This window comes from Eretmochelys imbricata, chromosome 2 (genome assembly GCF_965152235.1).
Source record: "Eretmochelys imbricata isolate rEreImb1 chromosome 2, rEreImb1.hap1, whole genome shotgun sequence".
NCBI classification, from domain to species: domain Eukaryota; kingdom Metazoa; phylum Chordata; order Testudines; family Cheloniidae; genus Eretmochelys; species Eretmochelys imbricata.
The window spans coordinates 205,755,931-205,778,500 of NC_135573.1; the positions used below are offsets into that span (position 1 = coordinate 205,755,931).

A 22,570-nucleotide genomic window follows, 5' to 3' on the forward strand; every position below is an offset into this window, starting at 1 on the left:
TCTTACTAAAGTGTGATACAGTATAGAGGTATCAAGTATGATAATAAACACAGGAAATACGAGAGTCCACATGGCCTGGTATTTTCTATCCTCTCAAGATATTTTGGATGATTTATTTTCCAGATTTCCCTCATTTAGGAAGGCAAGATTCAACCTACTAACAAAAAATACTAGGGCAGTGCCCCTCAACCTGTGGGCCACAGATCCACACCACTCCCTGCCTCTGGGATTCACCACCATCGGTCAATAGAGTGTCAAGTCTGCTGCTTTTCCCTGTCTCTGGTCTTCTACAGAAGCTGCGGTGACTTTCTAAGAGCACCCCATAACTTATTGTGCCAATGCTAGCAGCACCTTCCCTTCCAGTAGGGAATAGCACAGAGGTTTATGGGACTCATCTGAAAAGAACCAGTTGCAAGTGTCTGTCACAGTATTTGACTAAAGCTGAGAATTCCCTGCTCTGGGGGAGATAATGAAAAAGACGCTAGCGCTAATGGAAAGAGAGGGGGAATGTAAAGCTTACATGATAAGCCAGACAAACATTCCTAAAGATTAGAGTGTACATTTTTACCAAGACTCACAGAAATCCTGTTGACCTTCAAAAACAGATTTCCAAATAAAATCTGGCATAAAATCAAAATGGACAGTTACGGTTTCCTAATCTCCAAAGAAAGGAAAAAAAATTACTACTTTTCCATGACCATGAGGTATTTCCTAACCTCATTAAGCATATTTTTCCTCAGGAAGATCTTCTCTTAATAATGGGATGCCACAGACTATCATTAAGCAGGATCCAAGGCCAGGGGTGGAGGAGATGAAAAGGGAACTATTGAGAGTTCATCTCTCTTGTTTATTTTGAGACACACTTATGATTTGAGTAGGACTATTCAAATTGCATCCAAAGGTTCAGTACTCTGAAGAATATAAACAAAACTAGCATGGGCCAGGAGCCAGGATAAAGTTTTCCTCATAATCATAGGGACGGGTCAGCTTTGGTTTATCCTTTTATATGGTAATCACAACTCTATATTGACTTTTTTGACACAGAGAAAGAAACAGGGAAAAAATAGATGAATAGTCCATTTCCACAGGGGCAGCTTTTCTAGTGTGGTCATATGTTTTCTCAGTTTTTGTGGGGGTTGCACTTTCCTTCATGAACATTTTGAACCTTTCATGATGATTCTGGCTTGCTGTGTTATGGATGGTAGGTTGTACCTATTGAAAGGCAAGGCAATAATCCATCTAGGGTTAGGAAGTTTTCCTAGAGCCAGTGCAGAGTTGTGTCAATTTTAATGTCATGCTAGGGAGAGCACACATACGCAGCTCTCTTCACTTTAGAGGATTAAAAGTGACCTCTCTTACCAAAAATCAATAAGGGCAGCTTGCTGTGACTAATAGCTTGTGGAAATTCAAAAGAGACTGTTGTACCATTGAATTCATTCTATCTCCACTATTTAAACCCTCCTACCCCTCGGCCCCAGGCAGACAGGCAGATCTGCACTTTGACATGTGCACTCACATGATGAACCGACACATGCTCTCTTCCCAGAGACCATACCCAGTCACACTCCTGGGTCATCTTCATGTCAGGGAAGGGAGAAAGCTACTCTCCATTTGATTAGAGACTGTTATTCTATGGAGAGGGGTGTGTGTGTGTGTGTGTGAGAGAGGGGGAAAAAAAAGCTGGAATAGGGAAACAGCATTTGAAATGCACCCTTCTTGCTTTCTGATGTAGTTAAAAGGTTAGTGGTACATATTTTCAGAAACTCCATGTATACCCGAAAGCACTCAGCCACTTTTCTAAGACCTGAGCATCATTTTTGTCTTTGAGAGGATTTTTTCTTCATGTCTTTGCTTAAACTATACTGGGCCAAATTCATTCCTTGTGAAATTCCACTGAAGTCAGTAGAATTGCACCAGGAATAAATATAACCCACTCCAAATGGATCAAAAGAATGTGTGTACCTTCTGAAGGTATAGGCTTCATTTACTGCAATAGGGTTCATTCACTGCTATGGCTCATGCTCAGAAGCTGCTATTCCAGCTGCTGCACATTTCTCTAGTCCTTTAATTTTATTACCATGATGCACCACAGAATTATCAATAAAGTTAATAAAACGGCTCCTACAGTCTCCACCCGCTGAACCACCTTCTCTTTCTCTCAACCTAAACAAGAGATAAAAATCACTTCCCCCCACCCCCCAACCAATGCTTTTAAAAAGCAATATTTGCAGTCTGACAAATAGAAAAGAAGTACTTGTGGTGCCTTAGAGACTAACACATTTATTTAAGCATAAGCTTTCGTGAGCTACAGCTCACTTCATCGGATGCATTCAGTGGAAAATACAATGGGGCGATTTATATACATAGAAAACATGAAACAATGGACGTCTCTTGTCAACTGCTGAAAATGGCCCACCTTTATTATCACTACAAAAGGTTCCTCCCCCCCCGCTCTCCCCCTCCCCCCTGCTCTCCTGCTGGTAATAGCTCACCTTAAGTGATCACTCTGGTTACAGTGTGTATGGTAACACCCATTGTTTCATGTTCTCTATGTATATAAATCTCCCCACTGTATTTTCCACTGAATGCATCCGATGAAGTGAGCTGTAGCTCACGAAAGCTTATGCTCAAATAAATTGGTTAGTCTCTAAGGTGCCACAAGTACTCCTTTTCTTTTTGTGAGTACAGACTAACACGGCTGCTACTCTGAAGTCTGACAAATGTAGATGGAATATACTGTGTTTGTTGCATACTTTTTCTGTTTGTGTTTGTTAGGAATCACCAAGGAATCTGCACCAGCTAACTCTGCAATAAAACCATCACAAAACTAAAGCAAAATTTAAGCAGGTGAACTGGTGGAGATAGCATGAGAAAACTAGGCTCATCCTCAGCAGTCCATCATGGGGCTGATAAGGAAAAATAAAAGACAAGAAAAATCCTAAAGTGAAATACTATTTTTATAAAATTACCTAAATTACCAGTTTAAAAAATGTTTGGGATTAAGGTCAACAGGGTTGAGGGAGACTGAATATATGGGTTAGAGATGGACCTAAACCAACCAATCTGAACATCCCTTAGCTCTTAAGACTCAGAACCCAAATCTAAATGTTGCAGCTTGCCCTGTCTGTGTAATAACAGGCTAATCAAAATTCCAGATCCAAACACCTCTTTATACTGGGTGGCAGTGGACAGAAACCTGGTTTGGAGTTTGGATCTGATTTTTGAGCTTTGAACCTATTTCCACTGTGTATATGCTGCTCTGTGCCCGTGTGTTACCACTACTGACCGACTCGCACACCTTCTTTGCTGCCAGCATAGCAACAAAAAGGGGCATGGTTAGAAAACAGGGGCATTCCTATGTCACACTGTCCCTGGGCTACTATTTCAGCCGCATGTGGCTAGTGAAAGCTGGCATAAGTTAGAGCAGCCCACTGGCTGGTCCAACATAGCCCAAGGAGGGTGGGATATGCAGCACCAAGATTAGGACAAAGGAATGCTTTAAGTCGCCTTTTGCCCACAACCACCTGACTTGCATTTGGCCATACCCAAAGATCTTATGCATAGTGTTTCTCAAATCCATCCCCAAATCCATATGCTACACTAGAAATGTAACAGCTCCCAGAACAAACACCAGGAAACTAAAGGAAATGTGGCCTCTTGAGGAGGATATTGACTAAAGTAACCCTGGGTGATTTGACCTTATGTGTTTCTGGATAACTACTGCACATTCCCCAGGGCCTATGAGTGAAACCATTTCAATTTAGTCCCTGTCTGTATAGACCAGGTAAACTGAGTTAACACCCATCTAGAAAGAACTGTACTGAGGCACGGCTCACTAGAAATGCTCATGGATGTCCCTGGCCAGGCTGCAATGGTGTCTCATTGATCCAAGTCATACATGGGGAACACGTTACTACCCTCTCACACACTTTCAAGTATTATTGTATGACACCATTGTGCAAGGAGGATTCCACCTACAGTGGAGTAATGCTGACTGTGAATAGTGTGAGTGACACCATGACAGCAGGAAGGACAATATGGTTACTGACTTTCCTCCAAAAATTCTCTAGAGGGTACAATACAATCACTTCACTAGTTTTTACACATGTACCTTGCAATGGTTTTAGAGGCCATTTGAAAAAGGTAAACCTATTTTAACGTGTATATAAAAATGGCTAAAGGCTAGTTTTTCAAAATTTCCCATTCTGCACTGCCAAAGATTCCCAGTACCTCATATCTGGATCTTCTATCTTGCTGTGAAAATGCTCTTGCCCCACTAGATTTATGGCGTGCCCTATTTATTTATTTATTTATTTATTTAATTACATTTGTCTTGAGCCTGGGGCTCAAATTAAGGTCCTTACGCACACATTCTCTCCATATAATAACAATCACCATTATTTACATAGTAAGAAACTTGGGGGAGAGGGGAAGCGAGGTAGAGATCCCAACTGTAAAGCTTTAAGAGTCCCCAGGGAGGTCTACAAATAGATGGCTGGTAGGTATGCAAAGTGAAAGAAACCCAGTCAGTGCAAGAGTTGTTCCCGTTTTGAAATCCTTTAAATATATCCATGTACGCATTAGACAAAGCTATAAATAAATGATAAATCATGCAATTATTAGCATTTGAATTTTGGCAAGATAATTAAAAGTCTAGGGGGGGATAATCAGGAAATAATAGAAAAGATCTGCAAGCGAATGCACCAATTAGCAATAAATAAGGCTTGGCACTGACTAACTGAACCAATGTGGATCTCATTAGAGAGCCATGGAACCTGTTCTTGCAGCAGACCTCTTCAAGCACAGGAAAGGTGAGGTAACTGAAATGTCAGTGTGCCCACCCCCACTCCTACAGCTCTCTTGCTACAGTATTGTAACCACCTGGGCCAAAATGACTACCTTATGCTGAGTGAAGGCCATTCCACTATTCTCCAAAACTTTGATATGTTTCCTGTTCTCAGCCTTTTTTATGCTGGCTTTAGAATTCCATCTAAACAAAGATGACCAGAAACACACAGCTTGCTCACACTGGATTTTTCCCCCCATTTCCTTTCACCTCATTTTATTAATGGTACCACTTAAACAGATAAAGAGTTCATACACACGGCAGGAGTGGGGGTGAAAGGAGGGGAAGAGAGGGAAAAACCTTGTCTTATTAGACTAGCAACAGACATATCATATTAATGCAAAGAATCAGCATATGGTTCTAATAGGCTTTCTTAAAATGATTTATCAGCTGTGATTAAGCCCTCAACCACCATGTCTATCTTCATAAATAAAGTAAAAGTGCACCTTGCTCTAAAACGTATCAGCAGTGTCTTATTACCCAGCCATGTATGCTGCACTCCACTTACAGTCTGGTTCTGGGGAGTGAAGAGTTTGTGTTTAATAGCAGTGTACACTATAAGGAGATTGCCAAGATTTAGGAGCCTTAGCTAAGAGATAGTCTTACTAGAAAGCCATTACAGTGAAGGTTTATCTCCAGTATGTGCCAGAAGTCCAGGCTGCTGAAATATGAACAGGTAATTACAAAGCTATGCTTTAAAAAAAAAAAAAAAAAAAAAAAAAAAAGCAGAGAAAGCCTGGTGGAATGGCTTCATTAACATGCCACACGGTCATGAAAAAACCTTGGAATGAAATCAGCAGGCTCACTTTTTGTAACGAACAAATGAAAAAAAAAGGACATTCAAAGAGGATGACTCAATCTCATCACTGGCACAGAGGGATAATGAAAGGGAGAGAGAAGGTCAATCTGGCTATCTTACTCAAAGCACTGGGACTGTGGTTAAAGAAAGGTTTTGGCTCAATCAAAAAATGTATCACCTCTGCCCCCAAACTGCCTCTCTGCACGCAGTGGGCAGGAACTGCACGAGAAGCATAAGATCTCCTTTCAGAGCGTGGAGCCTAAATCCACAAATCTGTTCAAACAGAACCCATTGCTACAAAGAAAAATTAGTATCCAGCCTGTCAGCAGGAGGTAAAATGCCACCCTGGTGTGAGTGAAATACTGTGAATACTTCTGCAAGCCTGTGTCATGAATTGTATTGTCTTCATGGCTTTCCTGTGCAGTTGAACAGAAAAGCAACCATTTGTAACATAGTAGAGTGTGCTAAATACCTGCCAGGGCAACAAATACATCCATTAAACAGGGATCACCTATCCAAAGGGCAGAAATGCCAACAGCAGAATTCTTATACAAATCCAGCACGGCAAACATAGGCTGAGAAAAAAAAGGATTAAAATTCAGTGAGATCACCCATCAAGGAGAGAGAGTGGAGATGTATGTAGTCAGGCTCTAAACACACATAATGTTTAATACATATATGTCTGTGGAGGGCACTGGATTAGGACTCAGGACCTCTGGAGTCAATTGCAGGCTTTAAGGCAGACTTCCTGTGTGATTTTAGACAAAAATCACTTAATTTCTCTGGGACAGATTTTCAAAGCTATTTAGGCACCTAAAGATGCCAATAGATGCCTAGTGGGATTTTCAGAAGTGCCTAAACTGGTTAAGTGCCTAGCTTGCACTGATTTCTTACTCTGTGCCCTGGATTTCAACAGGAATTGGGCATTAACTTGCTTGGGTGCTTTTGACTTGGGTGCAGACGGGACACGGCTGCATCTTTAGGTACCTAAATGCTTTGAAAACCTGGCCCTCTCTGTGCTTTAGTTCTTCATCTGGTAAGACTGGGACAATAACACTTCCTACCAAGTCACAGGGATGTGTGAGGATACGTTCATTCTTAAATATGAGGTGTTCAGATAGAGTGATGGTGGGCACCCGAGTAACTAGGTGCTTTATCTTAAGTAATGAATTCACGTGATGGGGCATGAAAAGTCCTTGGAAAACTATCAGACTCAAGAAGCCTGACAAATGAACAGCTTTACCACTGAAAGGGTTTCTTTTAAATACAGGCATATAAATTCTAAAGCAAAAAACCCTCAAACCTAGCTAGACTGCACCTTTTCAATACCTAAATGCATCACCCGGATGAGGATTTGGCTGCACTGGATGCCTTTTAACATGTAAAGATTTTGCCCTTAGTGTTTGGGGACTGATATATTGATACCTTTTGGGGGGGAGGGGTTCAGAGGGGAGGGTTTACTTTGTAAACTTGAACATGCTGATTTATCCCTTGGACAATAGCTCCGATGACCAATATATTGACAGCTCTGTTTGCACAATGGGGCCCTGGCATCAGACTGGGAACAAACCATAAGGTACTTCTGCATAGCAGTCAAGAGTTTTCTAGCGGTGAGCTTAGGGTTTGTTTGTACTACTAAGCAAAAGGAGTCAGACTGGGTTGGAATACTTCACTCTGAAATGTTTACCATCAGCATACCACACTTCTCTGTCCTGCTCCATTTCAGCTGCCATGCTGTGGCTTCAGGACATTCACAACAGAAGTAGGGTGCTAATGGGAATGGTGTTGAGATGGGGTAAATGCTCAAAGGGATCATCACACTAGAAAGGTTCCAGACTGCCACATTTTGGAGCATTGCAGATGCAAACAGTGTTCACACTGTCTCCTAAAAAGCCAAAGTTAAAGAAGAGTGAATCTGGAACGTCTTGCCCAATGGCCCCAGAAGACAGCTTTAACCTTGTACCTATATATTTTCTAGACTATTGCTAAGCATTGCTCTTAAATCATTTAGGGGGAGCACGCTTCTTGGTAGGTGGCTATTTCTCCTAAATGCCCTGTGCTAAATCTGTAGTCAAACAAGCCAACCATCTTAACACATGTTCCATGCCTGCTGTTTTCTCGTTCACTTAGGCCAGGTCTACACTACCCTTACTGCGGCATAATTACCTCGCTCAGGGGTGTGAATAAGCCATCCCCCTGAGTGACGCAAGTTACACCAACCTAAGTCCTGGTGTGGACAGCACTATGTCGACGGGAGAGCTTCTCCTGCCAACATAGATAGTGCCTCTCGTGGAGGCGGATTTATTATGCCAATGGGAGAGTGCTCTCCTGTCAGCATAGACAGTCTGCACTAGACACACTACAGTGGCACAGCTGCATTGGTGCAGCGCCGACGTAGCACTTCTAGTGGACGAGCCCTTAGGACTTCAGCAATTCCTTGCTGAAACTATAACAGCTTTCCTCATCCAAACTCCCAAGCAGTCATGCTTCACTAGTGCAACGATCCGCTTCAGGATCTTCATACAAACAAACACTGTTGCATTTGCATCAAATCAAGATTATGGTATGTGACTAGGACTAACTACAAACTAATATACCTACCCAAAATGAACCATGATGAAGGCTTTAAAAAATTACTTTTTGACAAACAGTATTATCAGTTTGCTCTTTCCTAACCAGGTCGGTACCATTTATCTTAGATATTTCTGAGGTGTCTGTGTCTAAGCACCATCCCTTTTACAATTGAATCTTGTTAACATATACTTGCTAAGGTGAAAATTTATAGTGTATAAACCACTTTACCAACACCGTTGCAAGTTCTAATACAGTATACACAGTGGTGGAATAGCCACTGGGCTGATGGGGCCTGTGCCCAGGGTCCTCAGCCAACTGGGGGCCTCCCAGAAAAATGGACGCCCCCGTGTCCTGACCCCGCTCCCCAGCAGGAGCACCAGGCGGGGGGGAAGACTCCATGCCCCAACCCCACTCCCTGGCAGGAGCACCAGCTGGGTGGGGGAAGACCCCAAGCCCCAACCCCGCTCCCCAGCAGGAGCACCGGGGGGGTGGGGGAGGGACTTCAGGTGGAAGGGGTGAAGGGGCCTCCACTTGCCCTGGCCAAGGACCCCACAAACCCCTAATCCGCCTGAATATACAGCTGTAAGATCTAAACATCTATACAAAGCAACAAGATGTATCTAGGGTTACCATATTTGAACATTCAAAAAAGAGGACACTCCATGGGGGGGAAGGGGGATTTCCTCTGCTCCCCCACCCCCGGTCGCACCCCAACTCCACCCCTTCCCTGCCCCTTCCCCACCCCCATTCCAACCCCTTCCCCAAATCCCCGCCCTGGTCCCGCCTCCTCCCCTGAGCATGCCGCGTTCCCGCTCCTCCCCCCTCCCTCCCAGCCGTGCAAAACAGCTGTTTCACGGCGCAAGTGCTGGGAGCTAGGGGGAAAAAGTGGTCACTCTCTCGAGTGATCAACATTCACCCTCTTTCTTGAATGATCAACTCTTCTTTAAGGAAAAATAATAATGGCAAAATCCCGGATGTTTTTAGATATTTAAAAATTCCTCCCGGATGGCGATTTAAGAACCAAAAAGCCGGACATGTCCGGGAAAATACAGATTTATCTACACCTTCAGAATGAGACCTTCACTGTAGTATCTAGGCCCCAGGCACAAAATTAGCAGTTGAATGTAGTTCTTGCCTGCCAAAAGACACCCACTAGCCCCCATTGCTGGTTTCAGCCGCTAATTTCTAAAGGATTCACTGGAGATGGTTCCACACTTTGTGTCTGTTCCTGTTGCCATTAAAGTCAGTGGAGGATCCTATACTTTTTTGCGTCTGAGTTTTAAATGTGTGTGGCAAAAGGAATGTCCTTTTAAATCCAATATTTTTCCTTCAGAATTGTGGCACTGCCATCTGTCTGTTAGTTTCTTGACAGAACAGCTGAGGTCTCTTTTCTTTAAAAAAATAAACAAATAAAAACAAACCAAAACCCCATTTATTCAGGCAAGATCTGTTTTCCTGTTTATCTTCTGAAATATATACAAACCTCTCGGCCAGGATTATATTAGGTGAACCTGGGACGGGGGCAGAGGTGCAGCTAAACTTTCTCTCCTTTCCAAAATATGCCTACCCAACATGCTGTCAGGTTCCACATTCTTCACTGCAACTGGTGCCAGACTTTCCTGTCCTCCCAACCCCCTTGCTGTGATGTATGCTATTGGTAAGAGTTCAGAGAATATCTGATACTGTATTTTCTGGTGATCACAGAATCATAAGGCCAAATTTACTGTTGATGGGTAAGATGGCATCAGAAAGACACAGCCTCCTTTAGATCTACTTACACTCCACCGATATGTAAGAATCTCAGCTGGTGTAATGAATATGCTGGGGGAGCTGGAAGAAGGGGCAAGCCCTGGTTACGCCTTTCAAATGCATGCTAGATTGTTATGTCCTCTCTTAGTTGGCATGTAGCCAAACTATACATATTTCATTTTTTTAAATCCTTCCTTACAGTTCAATCATTCCATCACCAAAAACCCATTATTATTTTTTATTTTTTTGGTTTCTTTTTACTGGACTCCATCCAAGTTGTCAAAACCTTTCTAGTAATGAGGTACCTAGAAAAGAACACAATAATCCTGGCTAATGCAACAGAAGAAGGGAATATTAACTTTCTGCTTTCTGAGTCGATGAGGTAACAAATGAGGTTACATCAGAACCATCTCCCACCCCACCAGCATGGCTTGCACACGTTCCTGGAACACAGAGGGTATGTCTGTCTACCAAGCAAAGAAAAACCCATGACTCGGGCTTGCAGGGCATGGGCTGTAGGGCTGTTTCATTGCTATGTAGACTTCCTGCAGGGTCCTATAGCCCGGGCTTCAGCCCAAGCCCATACATCTACACAGTAATGAAACAGCCCTGCAGCTCACGCCCCACAAGCCTGAGTCAGCATGCACGGGCCAGCCTTGGGTATCTGGTTCCTGTGTAGACACACCTAGAGATACTGGATGGAAAATTTCAAAATTACACTGAGTTCTCAGCTACAACATGCTTCCCAGTTCTAGTATGCATTAAACAGAACATGGTTTAAACCTGTACAGAACGCAGGTGAGTTTTAATGGGCTAACTTCATTTAATTGGTAGGAGATGGATATCGGCTCTTCCCATCTTTGACGCTGCTCTTTCAGACCCATGCTCATGAGCAGATTTGCCAACAAGCCCAATCCAGTAGCAGCAAAGGTCATATGGCTGCAAATATAACCCATGACAAATGCTTTGGATACTTAATGCTCAGATCAGTGTAAATCTAAAAGCTCATGCTTGCAGGCTGGGACAACAATCTGATCTGTCAACACTGCCTACCTTGTTGGTTTGGGTTGCAGACTCTGAGGCAGAGTCTAGGTTCCAAGATACATAGATGGCTCCCTGGCCTGGGCACCACTGGGTTTTTAGTTTTTCCTTTTCCTGCTTCCAGAAGTTAATTTGTTTTTGTTTTTTAATTTTGTTAATAAATTTAGTGGTCAGGATGTTTGAATCAGGAATAGTGCAGCCAGATGCTGTGAAAGCTTCTTCCACATGGCTCTGCCAATACACTTAATCCTGACCTGCAGCATCCCTTGTCTTCCAGGCCTTAGCCTCTCTTGAGCAGGAATTTCCAATTACATTAGATTATGCCAAATTACACAGGCGGTTTGACAACAAGCACATACGGAGAGTAGAAAGAAACCACCAAGCTCACTTCCACTTGTTACTTTCTTTTTGTCATTCAAATTCAGGTCTTGGAGGTCAATTATTACTACTTGTACTACACCAGCGCCTAGTGGCTTCAACTAAAATTGGGGGCCCACTGCACTAGCACTATCAAAAACACATAGCAAAAGAGTGCCTACCCCAAAGAGCTTACAGTTCAAATAGAGGGAGAAAGGAAAGGTTATTATTCCCATTTCATAGATGGGGAATTGAAGCAGAGAGAGACTGACTTGGCCAAAGTCACACAGGGAGTATTTGGCAGAGCTGAGAAAAGAACAAACGATGACCTCCTGAGTCCCAGTCCAGTGCCTTCTCTACAAGACCACCTTGCCTTAAAAGAGTAAGTACACTAGCTGTAGGGTACATAGACTTGGAAGGATTAGATTTTTATTGCTAAAGGTCAGTAAATGCCAATTTCACATCCCACATATAAACCAATGAAAAATATTTCCATCAATAATAATTGAAATTTACAGATCGGCAAAGTAAGAAAAATGCTGCTTGAGAACTTATTTGAGTTTGATTTAAGAATATTTATTTTATATGTTTTGACATCTGATGTTGACAATTTGTGGTTTAATTGTTATAAAGCTTTTATTTTTTGAACCTCAACATCTACTGTCATTCAGTAATTATTGTCTGACCCTTCTGATTGTCTGACCTCCCATAATTTCCCTCAATTGTGAAAATTTAAAATGATAAAAATCAAAAACAATGCTTAAAAATAAAAAAACATTAATATTATTCATCAAAATTATTTAAAAAAAAAATCAAATTCTGCCAAGCCTAAGGATACAGCATGCAGCTTTTCACAACTAATTCACCACATAACCAATTTAATCAAAACAGAAATTCTCATGGAATCTGAAGGTTGAAGGCAATCTGAGTGAAAGTGATCATGAAATGATTTCATGATTCTAAGGAAAGGAAGGAGGTAGAGCAACAAAATAAGGACAATGGACTTCAAAAAAAGCAACAAACTCAGACAACTGGTAGGTAAGGTCCCATGGGAAGAAAATCTAAGGGAAAAAGGAGAGCTGGCAGTTCCTCGAAGAGCCAATATTAAAAGGCACAACAGCAAACTATCCTGACATGAAGGAAAGATGGGAAATATAGTAAGCTCTTTAATGACCAGAAAATTGAAAAGGAATCCTACAAAACATGGAAACATGGACAAAATCTAAGGAGGTTCAAAAGAATAGCACAAGTAGGTAGGGACACAATGAGAAAGGCTAAGGCACAAAATGAGTTACATATCGCAAAGGACATAAGAGGCAATAAGAAGAGATTCTATAAATACATTAGGAGTAAGAGAAAGATGAAGAAAAGTGTAGATCTTCCCTTTAGCGGGGAAGGAAAGCTACTAATGGATGACATGAAGAAAGCAGAGGTGTTTAATGCATATTTTGCTTCAGTCTTCACTAAAACGGAAAATTGCAACCAGATCCTCAACAAAATTAATAGTAATAACAAGGGGAAAGAAATGCAAAATAGGGAAAGCACAGGTTAAAGAATATTTAGATAAGTTACATGTATTCAAATCAGTAGAGCCTGATGAAAGTCATGCTAGGATATGTAAGGAACTAGCTGAAGCAATGATCTTTGAGAACTCATGGAGGACGGTTAATGTACCAGAGGACTGGAGAAGGGCAAAGATAGTATCTATCTTTTTAAAAGGGAACAAAGAGGACTCAGGGAACTGTAGACCAGTCAGCCTAACTTCCATACCTGAAAAGATACTGGAACAAATTATTGAACAATCAGTTTGTAAGCATCCAGAGGATAACAGGGTTATAAGGAATAGCCAATATGGATTTGTCAAAAACAAGTCGTGCCAAACCAGTCTACTTTCCTTCTTTAACAGAGTTATTGGCCTCCTGGATGGGGGGGAAGGGTAGAGTTGTCAACATGATATATCTTGATTTTAGTAAGGCTTTTGACACAGTCCCAAATGACATTCTCATAAGCAAATTAGGGAAATGTGGTCTAGAGATGAAATTATTATAAGGTGGTTGAAAGACTGTACTCAAAGAGTAGTTACCAATGGTTTGCCGTCAGACTGGAAGGGGAGGAGGATATATCTAGTGAGGTCCCACAAAGATCTGTCCTGGTCTGGTACTAGTCAATATTTTCATTAATGATTTGAGTAATGGAGTGGAAAGTATCCGTATAATATTTGCGGATTACCTTAAGCTGGGAGGAGCTGCTAGCATTTTGGAGGATGGAATTAGAATTCAAAACCAACCTTGTCAAGTTGGAGAATTGGTCTGAAATCAAAAACACTAAATTCAATAAAGACAAGTGCAAAATACTTCACTTGGGAAGGAAAAATCAAATGCACAACTACAAAATGGGGGAATATCTGGCTAGGCAGTAGTTCTGCTGAAAAGGATCTGGGGGTTATAGTGGAGCACCAATTGAATATGAGTCAAGAATGTGATGCAGTTGCAAAAAAGGCTAATATCATTCTTGGGTGTATTAACAGGAGTGTCATAAGTAAGGCACAAGAGGTAATTCTCCCACTCTACTTGGCACTAGTGAGGCTGCAGCTGGAATACTGCATCCAGTTCTTCACACCACCCTCTGCGAAGGATGTGAGAACAGCAAAAAATGATAAAAGGTATAGAGAATCTGACCTATGAGGAAAGTTTAAAGTTTAGTCTTGAGAAAAGAAGATGGGGGGGGCGTGGCAGGGGGAGAGGCCTGATAACAGTCTTCAGATATGTAAGGGCTGTTATAAAGAGGATGTTGATCAATTGTTCTACATGTGCACAGAAGGTAGGATAAGTAGTAAGGGGCTTAATCTGCAGCAAGGTTAGATATTAGGAAAATCTTTCTAACTATAAAGATAAGTCAGCCCTGGAATAGGCTTCCGAGGGAGGTTGTGGAATCCTTGTCATTGAACATACAGCAGTCCTCGGATTTACGACACAATTGGTTCCTTACAACTGCATCATAAATCGTAATGTCGGAAGTTGGAACCGCAATCTACTCCATTGCAGGACCAAGCGTCGTAAACTTGAAACCTATAGTTGTAAGTCAAATCAGGGTGTCAATGTAGAAGCGTCGTAAGTGCCATTTGTCGTAACTCGAACGTCGTAAAGTCGAGGACTGCCTGTATTTAACAACAGATTAGATGAACACCTGTCAGGAATGGCTTAGGTGTAATGCCTCAGGAGAGCAGGCTGGACTAGATGACTTCTCAAAGTCCCTTTCAGCCCTACATTTCTATGACTCTGTGGATTGCACATGGTCTCATGTTTTAAAAAGAAAATAATTTACTGGACTGTAGCCTTGAAGTTTTCCAATAAGGAAACTTGCAAGTTAAAAAAAAAATTGTCTTCTTTCTCATAGAATCTCTGTGTCATGCTGTTTTCTCTTTAGCCACAGTGAAATAAAGTAAAATAAACACACATTTTTTTCATAGTCTGATGTAAAAGACTCCCCTAATCAAAAATATTTTGGAAGCCTTTTCTCAGTAATGCGCAACATCTCTGGGCTGCTCACATTACACCTACTTACCATCACTGCAGAAGGCAGCAGAAAGCTACATTTGCACTTCGGAGTGGGACTATTAAGAGCACTTCATGTGTATTACATGTGAAGGAGTCACGTTCCTTTCTATCCTTTGTCTATTGCATTTGCATATGGCCCTACTGGGGCCAGCTTCAGATTAATATCTTACAGGCAGTTGGTAATGTAGGAACGAATGTGTAGCAGGCTAATTGGAAACACAGAACAAATGTTACACGTTAACTTGCCTCTGTGACTTTTGCTTTTCTTTTGAAAAACACACATTTTGCTCCCTGGAGATGGCTCATGGCAGCTCCACTGGCTGACAGAAGGAGGGCAGAATAAGACCTCCAGAGGACCTCAAACAACTGGCAATTATCAAGTAACATGATGCCCTAGTCTAGGTTTTAATCAGATTGTGCAACTACCCCAGTTAGCTGAAACTGACCCTGCAACATCATACTGTATCATTTGTGGTTAACTTCACAGGGCTCAAGATCATGAGATTGCTGCTCATCTCTTATTCCTGCAAGATAAATACCACACTGTAGGTGCTGCACTGGAATCTTCTTCAGCACTGATAATCTGTGTAGAAATATTAATACACAAAAATGTCCTTATTTGCCATTTCTGCCAACTTTCTGCATGCTAGCACTAATCCTAGCACTAATCAGTCTAAGATTAGACACACTTACTCTCTTTATATGGCTGTTTCATAAGTGATCCTATATGGGAGTCTAGAATGGCTGAACTAGCTGGAATATTTTCCCATTCCCTAACCAGAACCCAGACACTTTCATGTTTGGAGCATGCCCCTTCCTGCTCTCAGCATAGCTAGGGTTCCCTTCCTCCCTCTCCAATATCTAACCCCAGCCTCTTTTCCCTACTCCAAACCATTCTCAAATAACCCCCTGAAATCCCTTCCCGTGACCTGGAACACATCTCATCTTCCTCTTCACAGCCCAGCAATAGGCCGCGGTCCCCTTCAAAGAACCCCCATAGCTCTCGTCCTCTACAAGTTTTTCTATAGTACCTCAGAGATACTTCTGCAAGGCTTTGAATGCTGCTTGCTTAAGATTTCATGAGCTTGAAGGTGCACTTCGGCATGCACAGTCCCCAAGTCTGTGCAGTCTGAATTCAGCAGCAGCCAAGGCCCAGCACGATCGACACCACACGGTGGTTAATGTGGACCAAACCTGAATTGGGAGCACTCACTACCCTACCCAAAGAGGCAGGAGCACTAGGGGGAACTGTTGCTTACCCAAGCCAAGGGTTAGGGGGTATGGGTGAGCCTCCTGCTGGTTTTAGCAGTGAAGAGGGAGCTGTTTCCCTTCCTCCTCCCTTATTTTAGCCTCAAGTGTTATTTAAGACCTAAATTAGACTAACAGATACAGATCATCATCTCTGTAACAAGAAGCTGGGCCCTGTAACAAGAAGTTCAATAATAGGGGATCCTATTTGCCAAGTGATAGATTAAGGGGGAAGTAGTGAGGATTGCTGAAAGGTAATTAGGGCCCAAAGGAAAATTCAGGAGAGGTATTTCTGAGAGTTGCAAAAAGGTAGGAGGGAAGCTGTGGATCGACTGGGTGATCCCACAGGAGGAGGAGGAGGATGGAAGCCTCCCTTTGTTTAGATATATTTCAGTTCACGGAAGCAAACAAAAGGTTGGGTGCTTATTTGTAAGTTTTAGCAACTCATTATAATCACCTTTAAATTATAACCACGCTTCATGATAGCCCAAATGCGAGGATGTTAGGTCAGGTTGAGTTAGCATACTTAGTCCACTGTAAAGTGACGTAGATGCTCCTAACTTTATGGATACCAGGTCCATGTTTGGAAATGTGATACATGATCTAACGAACTGCAGTTTCTCTCTACCTGTATCCTATAACAGCATTTATCGAACTGGGGTCCGCGGACCCCTGGGGGTCCCCGAGGGTACTCCAGGGTGTCCAGAGGCCCCACTGATCAACCCCTTCCCTCCTGCCCTATCTCCCAGAGGCTACTGAAGCCAAACAAGGAGATTTTAGGTGCTAAAAGTTCGGCGGTGCAGTGGGGCTAAGGCAGGTCTACACATAAATCTTGGCAGCCCAGGGCTTGGACCAAGGGTCCCAGGACCCCGCAGCTAACACTGGCCGGGAATTGAGGCCAATGGGAGTTGTGGGGATGGTGCCTATGGGCAGTGGCAGCACACAGAGACCCCCTGGCCTCCCTGCCTCGGAGCCACTGCCAGAGAGATATGCTGGTTGCTTTTGGGAGCCGCTGGCCGGAGCCCAGCCAGAGCCTGCACCCCTCACCTCCTCCTGCACCCAAACTCCCTCCCAGAGCCTGTACCCCAACCCCCTCCCATACCCGAACTCCCTCCCAGAACAAGACCCCCCTCCAGCACCCAAACTCCCTCCTAGAGCCCACATCCCTCACCCCTGCCTGCAGTCAAACTCCCTCTCAGAGCCCACACCCTGCACCCAGCCCAGAGCCCACATCAAAACTTCCTCCCAGAACGTGCACCGCTTACCCCCTCCTGCACCCAAACTCCCTCCCAGAGCCCGCACCGTGCATCCCAACTCCCTACCCCAGCCTGGTGAAAGTAAGTGAGGGTGGGGGGGAGCGAGCGAAGGAGGGAGCAGGGATGGAGTGAGCAGGGGGTGGGAAGAGGTGAGGCAAGGGTGGATCCTAGGGCTGAGCTGGGGGTCCCCAAAAATTTTTAAATCAAAATGGGGGTCCTTGGGTTGCTAAAGTTTGAGAATTATTGCCCTGTTAGTAAGATTTTTCCCCCTTAAGTTTGAATATTTTACTGAAAATACAATCTATATCAGATAAAATTAGCAGTGATGAAAACTAAATCTAGAGGTAACATGGGGGGATACTTAACAAGAGCTGAAATCAGATCAGAGATGTTTCTATGCTGATTCCATTCTCCTACTTCCTCCCCACATCCCCCAAAAACATCTTTTAGCAAGTGAAAGGAATCAAGTGTGAAATCCTATTTGTCAGAACATTCGATTTTACCAAGTCTCTCCCTCAAGAGGCAAGTGGTTTGCATAGGTTTACTTAAGTATGGCTAAGACACTTAGGGAAATTTAAGCTTGGTTATACATTTTTATCAATGATTACAATGGTTAGAAAAACATGTCACAATCTATAGTGCCACCTAGTTTCCAACCAAAAAAGGGTCTACCAGGTAATGGAGGTCTACCTGCTTTCACACAATATCCATAAACACTTAGGGGGTTGGAAGAGGGAAAGAGTCCATTGCACTAAAACATACCCTTTTATTGTTCTCTTCTTCTTGTGCCTTTCTAAACTCGTGTTCTAAGGAACAGTCAATATCATTGAAGAGGCCCACTTCCTCACAGTTCTTCAGGAATCGGGTTGGTGTAGGAGTCTGGTCTGAGAACAGATATCAAAAGGATCTACAATGGATGTTTTGCAGTAAAACAAGGATAAGTAGAATACATGTTTTGAGAGAACATCTCTTTCCCAGTAGATGCACAAATATCTACCTGCTCCTTTCCCTCCCCCAGCAATCTCCCAGAATTAAAAACAAAATAAAGCCACTGAGTTTTGACATGGTATGTGAGGTGCAGGGCTAGAGTTTGGCCAAGAGTGTTTTACAAAGCGTGCAGCACTTTATTTGTAGCAGCTGTCAGTCAGCTAGATTTAAGAAATATTTTAAGGGCCAGATTCCCTGACAGTATAGATGGACAAATGTGTACCCCTAATTTGCACAAATCACCACTGAATTTGTGCATAAAGCTCCAATAACAGTGTGCAAAGAGTTCATTAGACGTGCGTCCATGCAGATTCAATGTGTGTGTTTCGCTGCAGGGAGTGAGTGCACAGATTAGCTATGCAATTCTGTGCCTGAACTATCTGAAAATTGGCTCAAGCATGAATATTTTTGTCCTGTGGAACACACAGTAAAGTTGCAGTAACGCAGAGAAGTACTATTGAGTAAGTTGATTCCAGATTTATTTTTTTGAGGGAGAGGTTGAAATCATACCAGAAACATTATGAAAAGATTTTTGAGACATTGACCACACCAAGAAAACATGGAGAAAGTGTCAACATTTCTTGTTATTCATTTAAAATGCTGAAAGATTTATGATCAAATTCATTTAAATATTCCCAACTCCTGAAGCCGTTCTCCCCCATCCCTTGCCAGAATAATTAAGAGAGGGACTGGTTTCTCTTTAATGTTATACCCAGAAGGGGCTCAAGAAAGTAAGCAGAATGGAAAAAGCCTTCAGGCTTCTTTTCAAGATTCTGAGCTTTTTTTTTTTTTGATAAGCAACTGTAAAGCGTCCTGGAAGCTTCACCTCCAGTGACAGCACTGACCACAGGTTTCTGATTCATCTAGAGCAGCGGTCTCCCCTTCTTTGTGTCTCTAGTAGTTTACACACCCCTCTCCTTCCATGCAAGTACATATACCGATAAAAAAATGCAACTCTCACTAAACATTAAAAACAGTAATACATTGATTCAAACAGAGCCATTTAAGTACACAGGCAATACCATACCGTACCATCCTTACTTCTGCACTGCTGCTGGCAGCAGTGCTGCCTTCAGGGCTGGGCCCCCGGCCACCAGCCGCCACTCTTCACTCTGCCTTCAGAGCCGGGTGGCTGGAAAGTGGGGCTGCTGGCCGGGCACCCAACTCTGAAGTCAGCACTGTTGCCAGCAGCTTCTCACCCCGCCCTCCAAGATTAGATTCCTCAGTTTTCAGAGTAGCAGCCATGTTAGTCTGTATTCGCAAAAAGAAAAGGAGTACTTGTAGCACCTTAGAGACTAACCAATTTATTTGAGCATAAGCTTTCGTGAGCTACAGCTCACTTCACCGGATGCAGCAATGAAGTGAGCTGTAGCTCATGAAAGCTTATGCTCAAATAAATTTGTTAGTCTCTAAGGTGCCACAAGTACTCCTTTTCTTTATTCCTCAGTTTGAGAACCTCTGATCTAGAATAATCCTTAGCAGCAAGGGATAGTCTATTTTGCTGAGTGCAAAACTGGGAACCAAAACTCCCAATTCTAAGTCAGATCTGACACAACCTCCGTCTGTGGTCTGGGGCAGATCTTTAACCTGTCTGTCTGCTTCCTCATAAGACAAATGACACTATAACTACAGTACCATATTAACAGAAAATTGGCATGGTTTATAAAATACCAGGTCTATCTACAGAAATGTCGCAAATCAGTAAATATCACTGGTACCATCCATTCCAACTCAAAAGGGGATAAACAACTAGGGGGAAATTCATATTTGTTAAATCCAAACAGCAAAAAAAAATCCCTTTTTCTCTCCCTGCATGATTCCCAATCCAGCTCAAACTACTACTTATTTCCTTTGTATGTTTTGACCCACATTCATACAGTAACCTGCTACCATACTTGGTCATTGTCAACTCCCATATTGTTTAAAATTCAGCCCATAAAGGATGAAAACAAGTGTCACTCTCACTAATCTGCCCAGCACGCAATGGGCCAAGATTCAGACCTTCATACAGTTTTAGCTTCTATGATAAAAAAAAATCAACATACACATGAAAAAGGAAAGAAAAACAGTCTTTGTGAATGTGTGTGCATATATTAGTTTTCACTGATAGCTACTATATTATTATCTAACAACCACCAGAGTCAGGAACATGACACTCTCAAATCATCGTCTTTGAAATCTTGATATAAAGAGACAGTTTAGGGTGACCATACATCCCATTTTGGCTGGGACATTCCCTTTTATAAGCACTGTACCGGCCACCCCAACTTTTTTGGCAAAAGTGAGCATTTCCTTTTGCCCTTGCCAACTCAATCAATTGGCAAGAGCAAACAGGAAAAATGCCTACTTTTGCCAAAAAAGTGGGGTGCAGAGAAACATTCAGGGGATGTGGTGCTGAGATGCCAGCTCTGCGCGGGGAGACAGGCAGGTCTTGAACGAGCAGTGACACCAGCCCCACGCAGGGATGGGGAGGCAGGGCCCGTGCAAGGATGTGGGGGGGCCCTCAGACTAGCCCCATGTGGTGTCCCATTTTCCTTTGGGAAATATGGTCACTCTGAGCTGCTGACATCAATGGGAGTTGAGGACACCCAATGCTTCAGGATCAAACCAAAGTATTAGTGTAATCACACTGAACTCAGTGGAGTTACACAAGCATGAATCTGGCACTCCTCCTGGAAGCGCTCTAAAAGGCAGGAGGAGCAGGTTTTATATCCAAAGGGATGAACAGTAACCCTAATTACTGAAAAAGGCAATTTACTTTGTTATGTAACACAAGCTGAGGAATGCCAAACCTTCCTCAACATTAAGGAGATATTCAATTTAGAATCTGTAGTAAACATATAAAATGTTTTCTTAGTTTATTCCAGGATATATTCATATTAGATAAAGTAGGTTTCATTACAATCAAATCGGCACCAGAAAGCAGGGTTTCAGAAATAAGTTAATCATGTTTTTTGGCAAATCTCATAAATAGCCATAATCTAGAATTAACGTGGGCTTACAGGTCGGCCTCTGTCACACAGTGACAGACTCAGGCTAATAGCAATAAATAAATACAGAAATAAAATTAAAATAAACAAACAGACAAAAAATACTAATTGCCCTCTTTTACAGAGCTACCTATACCTGAACCTAGAAAAAGGAGGCTGAAGAGAATGGGTACAGCTAAGATCTGGGCATGTTTCATTACGGTACATGACTGGTCAAGAAGTTAGGCATTATTTCAATCTGTTTCATTAGGCCAGGGGTTTCAGCATTGACAGCAAAGCATTTTGAAGGCACACCCAGCTGAATACAGCAAGTAGACACTGAGTAAGAGCGGCATCAAAGAATCATAGAATATCAGGGTTAGAAGGAGGTCATCTAGTCCAACCCCCTGCTCAAAGCAGAACCAACAGCAACTAAATCATCCCAGCCAGGGCTTTGTCAGGCCGGGCCTTAAAAACCTCTAAGGATGGATCATCAGCATCTATTTGGAGAATAAAAGACTGAGACAAAGTATTGCATAATGTCAAAAGCATAGACGTGATCAGTAGTGATGAAGTACCAGTAATCTCAAAAAAGTGAAGGCCAGATTCTGCCATCCTTACACAGGTTGAGTGGTACATCTACTCCAATAGTAGCCCCAGGGCAATAAATGGAGAAAGGTATTACTCGGTGTGAATATGGGTGACAGAGTCTGCCCCTCTGGAAGATGTTTTGAATAATTATCCAATTATTGGGGGCAGTTCCTCAGCTGATATAAACTGTCATGAGCCCACTGGCTTCAATAGGTCTATGACAATCTATGCCAGCTGAGGACCTGCTCTTGTATGGAATTTTGTGGTCTAGAAACCAGGCTGGCAACCTCATGAGATCAAGATTTTTCACAAAGATTCATAGTCCTCCTGGGTGTCAGTTAAACCAGACATACCTCAAGAACAGACTTCCCCAGAACACTGTGGTACTTCTGTAACCAGAAGCAGCCAGCAGGGCAGAGGTCCACAGAAATTGTGCATGAGAAGGGGGTTACCTAAGAACTAGGCTGTGAAACCCTTACACTGACAAGCAGTTACTCACAAATGTAGTCCCACTGACCTCATGGCTGCTTTGGTGAATGTTCACAACCTAGCTCTTGGACTTAAAGGTAATCAAATTTAGACATAGGATGAGAAGA

General features: G+C 42.7%; 1 protein-coding gene across 1 annotated transcript in view; it reads right to left on the reverse strand.

Moving 5' to 3' along the window:
• The window catches only part of CREB5 (cAMP responsive element binding protein 5), a 292,910-nt gene that overhangs the window by 262,112 nt on the left and 8,228 nt on the right, over window positions 1–22,570 (reverse strand). The window contains exon 3 of the mRNA XM_077809320.1: window positions 18,190–18,311. Within this exon, the coding sequence (XP_077665446.1) occupies window positions 18,190–18,311 (122 nt within the window). The remainder of the gene's footprint in view (window positions 1–18,189; window positions 18,312–22,570) is intronic.